Source organism: Pelodiscus sinensis, chromosome 32 (genome assembly GCF_049634645.1).
Source record: "Pelodiscus sinensis isolate JC-2024 chromosome 32, ASM4963464v1, whole genome shotgun sequence".
Classification (NCBI taxonomy): Eukaryota; Metazoa; Chordata; order Testudines; family Trionychidae; genus Pelodiscus; species Pelodiscus sinensis.
In genome coordinates, this window is record NC_134742.1 from 11,446,513 (window position 1) to 11,457,397 (window position 10,885).

General features: G+C 52.7%; 1 protein-coding gene across 1 annotated transcript; it reads left to right on the plus strand.

Moving 5' to 3' along the window:
- Positions 1-352: 352 nt before the first annotated feature.
- Positions 353-9,808, plus strand: MRPS18B (mitochondrial ribosomal protein S18B). Its single transcript, XM_075913805.1, has 7 exons — positions 353-625; positions 3,325-3,475; positions 5,842-5,939; positions 7,745-7,813; positions 8,209-8,275; positions 8,692-8,751; positions 9,433-9,808. The coding sequence occupies exons 1-7, from the start codon at positions 536-538 to the stop codon at positions 9,645-9,647; spliced, it is 750 nt and encodes a 249-aa protein (XP_075769920.1). The 5' UTR covers positions 353-535; the 3' UTR covers positions 9,648-9,808.
- Positions 9,809-10,885: the final 1,077 nt, after the last annotated feature.

A 10,885-nucleotide genomic window follows, 5' to 3' on the forward strand; every position in this document is an offset into this window, starting at 1 on the left:
TGACGCAGTTAGGCAAAGGGCCCAGCGCGCATGCGCGGCGCGGAAAGGGCGGTGCACGCCCCAAGGCGTCACGAGCAGGCACCGCCTTTGCGGCGTTGTCTCGCGACTCTCTGGAAAGCGCATGCGCATAGGTCGGCCCTGTCGGGTTTTTTTTTTTTTTTTTTTTTCGAGCCGTCTTCTGGAAGGTGGTGCGCCTGCGCAGCCAACGCCCCGCATTGTCTTGGGCTTGTTGCGCAGTTTTTATTCCGCGGCGAGGTGTGCGCATGCGCCCCAGCGGAACGGTGAGCGCGTGCGCATGGATCACCACCACCACCCCGCCCTTTTCAACCTACAACTCCTAATTTTTCCGGCTTCGTTTTCTGTCCGACGCACCCCGGAGGGATCGAGTTATCCAGACGGCTTCGGAGAAAAAAAAAAAAAAAAGGCGAAGCCGAGACCGTTGACAGCGGTGGTGACGTGGTAAAAGATGGCGGCCGCCAAGGCCACGCTCGTTTGTCGAGTCACCGCGCATGCGCAGACGTAACCGTACCACAAGATGGCGGCGTCCAGGGGCCTCGTGCTGCTGCGAACGGCCGCGGGCAACCTGCCTTGGCTGGCTCCGCTCAGGAGGCTCTTCTGGGCTCAGGTGAGGAGCGGGGCTACGGGGGCCGGCGGGGGCCACTTGCTGTGATGTCACCGCCTGGCCCGTGGTGACGTCATCGTGTACAGGAAATGCCTTCTGTGAGGTCAACTCATGGCGCTACCGGGATGCAGTGTGACGTCAGCGTTGCTAGTCACCAGCCTCACCTGCCTTGACGTCATCGTCCCAAGGGGCCAGCTGGTATCATGGCCCTAAAGTGGCAATGTGACATCATGGCTCCATATTGTGAGGTCACATCATGGGGTGCCAATGTGACATCGTGGCTACCATATTGTGAGGTCACATCGTGGGGTGCCAATGTGACATCGTGGCTCCATATTGTGAGGTCACATCATGGGGTGCCAATGTGACATCGTGGCTCCATATTGTGAGGTCACATCGTGGGGTGCCAATGTGACATCGTGGCTACCATATTGTGAGGTCACATCATGGGGTGCCAATGTGACATCGTGGCTCCATATTGTGAGGTCACATCGTGGGGTGCCAATGTGACATCGTGGCTCCATATTGTGAGGTCACATCGTGGGGTGCCAATGTGACATCGTGGCTCCATATTGTGAGGTCACATCGTGGGGTGCCAATGTGACATCGTGGCTCCATATTGTGAGGTCACATCATGGGGTGCCAATGTGACATCATGGCTACCATATTGTGAGGTCCCATCATGGGGTGCCAATGTGACATCGTGGCTACCATATTGTGAGGTCACATCATGGGGTGGCAATGTGACATTGTGGCTCCATATTGTGAGGTCACCTTACAGGGCGGCAATGTGACATCATGACTACTGTGCTGTGAAATGATCACACCACAGGGGTGGTAGTGTGACAGTCTGGATGCTGTGCAGGACCGGATTAAGGCATAGGCTAGCCAGGCAGCTGTCCGGAGCGCCAACCTATGGGAGGCGCCTGATGGTAGCTGGAAGGGGCGTGTAACGGGCTGCAGCAGCTCCCAGCGGCCACCCGAGATGGGGGCCATGTTAACCCCCGCAGCACCAGCCAGCAGCGCCCTTTCCCCCACGGCTGCGGGGCCCTGCAGAGCCAAACTCGGACCGCCCCGTGCAGCCCTGAACTGCGCGCCAGTGGCGGAAGCTGTGGTGGGCCGGGCACGTGCGTCCTGCCGCCGCCAACTCCGCACGCCCTCCCCTACATGCCGGGCGGGGGCGGGGCCACGCATGCGCCCTCCCCCAACCCAGGGCACAATTAAACTGTCTGCCTGGGTGCCGGAATGGTTCGGTCTGGTCCTGCTGCTGTGCTGTGTCATCTCACCATGAGGCGGCAGTGTGACATGGCTGCTGTGCTCCTCTTGTGCTGTGTGGCATAGGGGAACACGAAATGACGTGTCCTTGTCCTGCTGCGACTCCACGAAGGCCAATTAGGCCGCATGGGCGATGTGACACGAGTCACTCTGCAATGATATCGGCGGTAGGCCCGTGAATCCCGCTGCTACTTCAGCATAACACAATGTGGTTGTCCCATGCTGAGCTAACCTGCCAACTAGCTAAATTGAGATGGCAGTGGGATATGAATAGAACCCTGTATCCCCATATGTATCCACAAAAATGAGTCACCGATACCTGCAGATTTGGATACCCGCAGATATCCACAGATTTGTGGGGCTCCAAATATTACATTCCCCTGGCGTGGTGGTATTCTCTTGTGTAGTATCACTGTGTCAGGTGGGAACTCAGCTCTCTGCTTTGGGAGCCTGCAGACTTTTTACCTCTGAGGCACTAGCCTGCTGCACCTTCCTGCGGTGTCTTGCAATTCTGGACTGGACAGCTGCAGACAGCACATCTGCTTGTTTTAACTCTGGCTTTTTTTTTTTCTTCTCAGAAGAAACTCGGAAATTACATGAAAAAAATATTGTTAAAGCCACTTTCTAAAAAGAGCATGCTAGGGCTCTCCAACCCCTTTTTCCCTCAAGGATAAAATCTTTCACACTTGCTCGCTCTGCTGTTTCATCAGAGAGTGGCAGTGGGTTCCATTGAAATGCAGCCTTCTCTGGGTGAAGTGCAGTGATGAACCACACTGCACAGCAGAGAAAAAGAGTTCAACCAAGACCACTGTCCCAAGAGCACTGGGACAAAGTTCAAGCAGTGCAATTTGCAGTAACTGCATCTCAGCATTGGTGAAGTGTTCTTTATGGGGTGTCTCTGGGCAGCTGCTGCTCTGCTGGCTCACCCCAGAGGTGGCTGCATTTCTGTGATGATAGAAATGTAGCCGTGTTAGTCTGGTGTAGCTGAAACAAAAGACAGGACTATGTAGAACTTTAAAGACTAACAAGATGGTTTAATAGGTGATGAGCTTTTGTGGGCCAGACCCACTTCCTCAGATCAAACCTTCTGAGGAAGTGGGTCTGGCCCAAGAAAGCTCATCACCTGATAAACCATCTTGTTAGTCTTTAAAGTGCTACATAGTCCTGTCTTTTGTTTCTGAGATGAGTGAGTGATTGTACTGTCCACCATGTAGTGTTGCTGTTTGGCTGTTCCCCAGCTGTGGTTGCATTTCAATGATGGATGAGTGATTTCTTCCATGCAGCTGTTCTCTAGCTGCCCCAGCTCCAGAGGTGGCTGCATTTCATTGATCCTTATCTAATATTTTAGAAACGGTGGGGACAGCCACTCACTGGGATTATCTGATTTTTTTTTCCCCCCTCTTCTTTCTTGACTCGGCCTTTCTTAGACTGCTCCTGCTGCCTCTCTCCTGCGGCTCCAGCACCCGCTGCTCCGGGTGTTCAGCACAGAGGCAGACCCAGCCACGCCGGCAGAGCCAGTTGCCTTTGACACCGAATCACGCTTTAAGGAGAAACCCTGGGAGTATCTGGAGACAGAAGGTATCCAGCCAAGAATTGTGAAGAGGTGGATGCTGGGTTTTGGAACCTGCTGCTTCACAGGCTGGCACGGGGGCATCCTTGTGAAGGGCTTTGGAAGTGCTCTAGGGCAGTGATAGAAATGTAGCCGTGTTAGTCTGGGGTAGCTGAAGCAAAATGCAGGACAATGTAGCACTTTAAAGACTAACAAGATGGTTTATTAGATGATGAGCTTTCGTGGGCCAGACCCACTTCCTCAGATCAAATAGTGGAAGAAAGTAGTCACAACCATAGATACCAAAGGATACAATTAAAAAAAATGAACAAATATGAAAAGGACAAATCACATTGCAGAACAGGAGGGGGATGCAGGGGGCGGGGAAGGAAGGAAGGTAAGTGTCTGTGAATTGATGCTATTAGAGGTAGGGAGAGTGGGATGTTTGTGAGTTAATGGTATTACAGGTGATAATTGGGGAAACTATCTTGGTAATGGGTGAGATAGTTCAAATGTTTAAGTCCTTGTTGGAAAGTGTCGAATTTTAACATGAATGACAGTTCAGGGGATTCCCTTTCAAGTGCAGATGTAAAAGGTCTTTGTAGCAGAATGCAGGTGGTTAAGTCATTGAGAGAATGTCCTTTCTGGTTAAAATGGCAAGAAACTGTTTTCTCTTTGTGATCTTGTCTGATATCTGTTTTGTGGGCATTAATCCTTTGGCGAAGTGTCTGAGATGTTTGTCCAATGTACATAGCAGACGGACACTTTCGGCACATGATAGCATAGATTATATTTCTGGATGCGCAGGAATATGTGTTCTTGATCTTATAACTCACTTGGTTAGGTCCAATAATGGTATCAGCAGAATGAATATGTGGACAAAGCTGGCAACGGGGTTTGTTGCAAGGGAAGGTACCAGGGTTGGTATTAGTGTGGTATGTCCAGTGGTGGTTGGTAAGAATCATCTTGAGGTTAGGTGGTTGTCTATAGGAGAGTATGGGTCTGTCTCCCAGAGCCTCTTTGAGTATGGTATCCTGTTCCAATATAGGCTGAAGTTTATTGATAATGTGTTGGACAGGGTTAAGTTGGGGGTTGTAGGTGATGACAAGTGGTGTTCTATTGTTGGTTTTCTTGGGTCGGTCTTGAAGTAGATGGTTTCTAGGTATTCGTCTGGCTCTTTCAATTTGCTTTTTTATTTCTCTGGGTGGGTAGTTGAGATTTATAAATGCTTGGTAGAGATCCTGAAGCTTCTGGTCTCTGTCAGTGGGATTAGAGCAGATGCGGTTGTATCGAAGGGCTTGGCTATAGACGATGGATCGTGTGGTGTGTTCTGGATGGGAGCTGGATGCATGTAGGTAACTGTATGAGTCGGTGGGTTTTCTGTAGAGAGTGGTGTCTAATTTTCCATTGTTGATTTGTACAGTGGTGTCCAGGAAGTGGATCTCTCGTGTAGAATGGTCCAGGCTAAGGTTGATGGTGGAGTGTAGGTTGTTGAAATCTCTGTGGAATATCTCCAGTGTTTCTTGGCCATGCGTCCAGATCATAAAGATGTCATCGATGTACCGTAGGTAGAGGAGGGGTGAAAGGGGACGGGAGTTGAGGAAACGTTGTTCTAGGTCAGCCATAAAGATGTTAGCATACTGTGGGGCCATGCGTGTACCCATGGCTGTGCCGCTGATCTGGAGGTATAAGTTGTTCTCAAATCTTTTTTTAATCAAGTACCCATTAAAAAAAAAAAAGTACCTCTAGTACCTATAGTTTTCAGGCGGACAAAATTTTTTCTACCATTGCAACACGTTTGTTTAAACAGCTTAATTGTAGCCAGGCGGGTGATGAAATTTTTGGGTGTAAAAAGTACAAAAATAATAAAGTACTGTAAAACTTAAAACAAAAATTTAGTTTTCTCCAAATTTCAGTTGTTGACGAACCCCCCCCCCCTCCCCCCAGACTTCCGTTTAGTACCCCTAAAGGTACTCATACCACTGGTTGAGAAACGCTATTCTAGGGCCATGGTGTACAATCAGTTCTGAAGCAGTGGCTACTGCTATAGTAAACTAGCCACACTCAACTGGCCAAATAGCCACATGTGGCTAGTGTGTTGGACACCACGGGTCTAGGGGCTAAAGTGGGGTGGGAGGCAGATCTGGGATTCTATCCCCTGCCCTGGAAGGAGAGGGGCATCTAATATGTTAGAATTTGGTCAGGACTCCTGGGTTCTGCTTCTGTCTGTTGACCAGACTCACAGTATGATCATTGGCCATACTCCTTCCTCTGTTTCCCCACATGTACAGGGCGGTCTAATGGGATAGAGGTTGCACCTCCTTAGTTCTGTAAGACCCTTGGTGAGACACCTCCCCCTCTTGGGAATGGCTAACTCTTCCCCCCGCCCCCCTAGAGTACATCGAGAGATACGGCGAGAAGCCCGTCTGGTTCGGCTATCGGCGCAACCACAAGGGAGCCATCCCCCCACAGAAGACCCGCAAGACCTGCATAGTGAGTGCAAACCCTTGGCCTATGCTGCCGGCTTGGGGCCAATGACTGGCACGCCTGTCCTTGAGATTCAGCTGCCCCAGCTCCGGGAGACAGAGGAAGAAGCCAGTGAACTCCCAGATTCCACCCTATGAGTCTGGCATGAGCCGTAGGCTGGTCGGAGAGCTGACCACAGAGAGAGATGTTCTTGGTGTAGTATTTTGGAGTTGGGGGAAGAGGAGACGGGAACCAGGACTGCTATCCCCTGCTCTGGGAGGGGACTAAAGTCTAGTAGTTAGAGGGGGGGGGGGCAGGAGCCAGGACTCCTGGGATCTGGCACGGGAGTAGAGTCTCTAGTGACTGGGGGGGGTGTCTAGAAGTTGGACAGGAGGGCAAAGCCCCCTAGTGTGGCTAGCAAGGCCAGACTAAGCAGTGGGCAAGCTGGGCAGCTGTCCAGGGTGCCAGCTTATGGGGGCACCTGATGGCAGCTGTAAGGGGTGCACAGCGTCCCTTATAGCTGCCATCAGGTGCCGTGCGCCCTGCTCCCACAGCGCCCTAACCCCCACGGCTGCGGGGCCCTGCACAGCCAGGTGCGGCCCGGCCCGGGCTGCGCGCTACCAGTGGTGGCCAGGCCGGGCTGGGCAGCGCATGCGCCATGCACCCCGGGGGCGGGCCCCGGGCTGCATACTAGCGGCCATGGCCGGGCAGCACATGTGCTGTGCGCCTGGGGCACCAAAATGGCTCAGGCCGGCCCTGGTGACTAGCCTTGGTGAGATCCATAGCAGGGCCAAAGGGATGATTTGGCGAGAGGCACAGGAAGGGAAATTGGCGGGTGATGCCAAACAGGAAAACAAAACATCCAGTGGGACGCAGAGAACTTAGATCCATGGGCAGCTAGTCCATGGACGTCTGAATCATCCATAGCAGGCATCGCAAAGGGAACACAGTGGGGCAGGCTGGATTGGACTCTAGTGCTAGGTGCTGAAGATAGCTGGCCACTGAAGAGGCTGCTGTGCTCTCCTCCGCTGGGTGACTTCGGACAGGTCCCTGCCCTTTTCTCCGTCAGCTGTCCCATGCGTAACATCGGGCTAAAAACAGCATCCTCCTTGGCAAAGTGTTTTGTGATCTCCTGATATAGAGCCCTGAGGAGGAGCTAGGGATTAGTATAATGGCAGAGGAGAGATGCTGCAGGGCATGAGGAAGATCAGGAAGGCTGTTGTGTGGAGACAGTTCTGGGACAGCGCAGTCGGGGTTCCCCTGATCCTGCACCCCTGTAGCAGCAAGAACAGATTCTGCCAGCAGTAGAATAGCAAAATGTATTGGTCCTCCAGGATACAGCACAGTATAGACTTGGTGTGTTTACAGGACTCGGGGCCAGGGTGTTTCAGACCCCTAGAGTTAGGGGTCCGTCACCCCTAGCCCTCAGCCCCAGCAACCTCAATCTGTCTCCCTCATGGTTCCAGCCCCAGCCTGCCACTGCCCCTTCACCCGAAACTTGGTGTTGGTCTCCACCTCCCTGCCTTTGTGTCTCTCCCTGGGAGCCTGAGCCTGCGTGTCTGGGTTAATATGCGTTTGGGAGAGTCAGTGAGAATCTCACATCACAGCGCAGGGGGATCCGGAGTTACAGAGGAGACAGCCCCCCGCTACACACAGTTCTGTTCCAGATCTGACCCCCGGGGTCGCTTGCACCTTCTCCTGTTGCTGCCTGCTACCAGTGACGGGATACTGGGCGAGATGGGCCCAGAGGTCTGGCCCATCATGGGCATTGCTTTGTGGCTGTAGTGGGCGGAGAGGCGGCACAGCTCTGACTGTCTCATTTGTTTGGCCAGAGAGGAAAGAAGATTGCGGGGAATCCCTGTCCCGTTTGCCGAGACCAGAAACTTCACTTGGACTACAGGGTAAGGAGCCAAGCCCAGTTCAGGAGTCCTTCTGCCCCAGTCCGCGGCCGGGCCTGTGACCTCCACCCCTTGACCTAGAGAGACAACGCGTGTGGTCTGGGCTCCCTTGACTAGCTCCACAACCCGGTACCCCCTGCTCCGTAATGCCCTTCAATAAGGCTTGCCCTGCTTGTGTGGTTCCTTCCCCGTGCCCCTGCTCTGCCTGTATGATCCCTGTCACACCTCCCTCACGGCTCTGTGATCTCCCCCTGTCCTGCCCATATGGTACCTTCCCTCAACTTTTTGGGGAATCTAGTGTCCCCCAGTGGCTTGGTGTCCTCCCTAGCCAGCTACTTTCCCACCCGGCCCTGGCACCTGCTGCTCATAGCTTCATCTTCCCCTCTTTCGCCCTACAGAACGTGAAGCTCCTGGAACAGTTCATCTGCTCCCACACAGGCGTCACCTTCCACCCCACACATACAGGTACGTTGCTTTTCCTCCCCTGGGGGTTTAGAGTCCGCCCCAGGGACCCGCTCCTCTGGCTAGAGCAAGGGATGGGTGGGGAGCTATCTGACTAGTTCTGGGGTGGTGGGAGTACAGTGTGAGGGCAGGGGCAGTACAGAGGTGGGGCAGACGAGTCCAAGAGGCAAAGGGGAGTTCATGGGGTAAAAGGGAGGGGGATGAAAGTGAATAAGAAGAGACATTTCCCATCCCCTGTGGGGCAGCCTTGCCCCTTTCAGCCTGGCCCCCAGGGAGGTGGGGACGCCCTGCCCAGCCCAGCCTCAAAGTGAGACAGCTGCTACGTAGCAGGAAAGCTTCTGGCTCAGTTGGCTCCTCAAACTCCCCAGTCTCTTTCTGCTCTGAGACGTGCCCCTCAATCCCCTCTTTTTCCTCTGCAGGTGTCTGCATGAAGCAGTATAAACGCTTGACCCAGGCGATTGACAAAGCTCGTGACCATGGTGAGTAGGGAGCTGGCTGACACAGAATTGGAATAGCAGAGGATTGCTGGTCAGGAGTGAGGGGCACTGGCAGAGCTGTGGGGAGCCCAGAGCTGGGCTAGGAGGGGCTGTGGTTTGGGATTGTCAAAGTCAGACAGGACTCACAGATTTGTCAGACCGCTCTGTTTATTTCAGCAAAGCTCTGCTAAAATGCATCCAGAAAAATGAGAGCACCATACAAGGTTCAGACCCCTTGATTTATACAGTCAAAAGGCCAAGTTAACAGGATCAAAAGAGGGGCAAAACTTCACATTATCAGTGTGGTTAAGTATCTTCATTTCAATATCAAGCACACAGCAATCTCCTGTCTATATCTCCCTGATTATCTGGAATTGCTTTCTGCCTAACACCTAATGTTCCTTTTCCTGTTAAACTCAGGCCCATCTGGCTAGCACCTTGATCTGCATACCTACAATCAACATTAACATACTTTTCTTCTTCCTCTTAAAAGACAAACAGAATTCCTTCAACTTATTCAGTTATTACAGCACAATTCATCTTTCTCTTACAGTATAATTCTTTCTACTTTCACAGGATTGAGGGGCACTGGTGGAGCTGGAGGAGAGCCCAGCTGTATGTGTGGTGGAGGGTTGTAGATGGAGATTGTCCTGTCTTGCTAACAGCCTTTTCTCCCCCCCAAAGGGCTCCTGAGCTTCCGCATCCCCTGGGTGACACTGCAGGATGAGGACTACAGCAACCAGCACCAGGCTGTGGCCAAGACGCCCCCCGCCCCCAGCCTGCAGAGCCAGGCACCCTGGTACTCCTGGTACGAATGGCAGCAGCCACCCGAAAAGGACATCGCCAGGATCCGCAAGATTTACAAGAACTATCTGAAGGAGGAGACTGGCCCCGCTTGAAGGCCCAGGGCAGGACTGGATGGAGTGTGCTGGGGCTTGGTGTGGGGGTAGGTCACTCCTGAGGGAGCTTGAGCCTTTGGCCTGACCCCCGCAGGGATAGCTCCGCAGTGGCCCAGACCTGTCCAAGCTTTCAATGAGAAATAAACTGGACTATTCCAGGAGTGACTCACTGTAGTTACTTACCCAGTGCTAGGAATGCAGGGTTGGTCAGCTGCCCTACCCGAGTTCAGGGCCCGTTGTGCCGGGCGCTGCACTAACAGAGCAAAGGACCGTCCCTGCTCCAGCTGAGATCAGGGCCCCGTTGTGCCAGGCGCTGCACAGACACAGCGAGAAAGTGTCCTGCCTGATACCTCTTGCAAGCTGCACAGAATAGGCAGATGTAGGCTCAGCTCTGTTTTACAGAAAGGAACATGAGGCTTATAGAGGATCAAGGACTTGCCCAAAAAGTCTATTTCAGGCTTCGGAATTGACCCTGCCCCCCATCCCTTGAGTTCTCAGCTCACAGGCTCTTCTGCCATCATTGTGCTTCTTGTCCTAACCACCTCAGAGGGTAGTGATGCCTTCTTTCAGATTTCCTTTACATGCCAGGTGCTGCAGGTAGCTGGGCTCCCAGGCTATGTCTAGACTACAGAGTTCTTTCCGAAAAAAGTGGCCTGTACCTCCACCTGCGTCTAGACTGCTGTCACGTTCTTTGGAAATTAAATCGAAAGAATGCAGTGGGTTTTTTCAACAGCAGTAAACCTGCTTTTATGAGGAAGAATGTGTTTTTTTAAATAACTATTTCGAAAAATACACGGGGGAGGCAGTTTTTTCGGGGGGGGGGGGGGAGGAGGCCTCCAGGAAAAACCCTGGTGGCCACTCCGTCTACACTTATCGCAGCTCTGTAGTTCTTGTCTCTAGCCCATGTCTTAAAGTTACAGGCACCCAGGACAAGCCTTGTGGCAGGAAGCCAGCCTCACAACAGAACCCTAAGGCTGTGTCTACACTGGGCCACTTATTCCGGAAAATCCGCCGCTTTTCCGGAATAAGCTGCGAGCTGTCTACACTGGCCCTTGAATTTCCGGAAAAGCAACGATGCTCTACTGTACAAAATCAGCCGCTATTCCGGAAAAACTATTCTGCTCCCACTCAGGCATAAGTCCTTATTCCAGAACACTGTTCCGGAAAAGGGCCAGTGTAGACAGCCCAGTAGTCTTTTCCGGAAAAAAGCCCCGATCGCGAAAATGACGATCAGGGCT

Excerpts from the sequence above, each read along its gene's own strand:
- MRPS18B (XM_075913805.1), top strand. The coding sequence starts at position 536 with ATGGCGGCGTCCAGGGGCCTCGTGCTGCTGCGAACGGCCGCGGGCAAC. Across the intron at positions 3,476-5,841 it reads GGAGTATCTGGAGACAGAAG|AGTACATCGAGAGATACGGC; the intron begins GTATCCAGCCAA and ends CCGCCCCCCTAG. Across the intron at positions 5,940-7,744 it reads AGACCCGCAAGACCTGCATA|AGAGGAAAGAAGATTGCGGG; the intron begins GTGAGTGCAAAC and ends TTGTTTGGCCAG.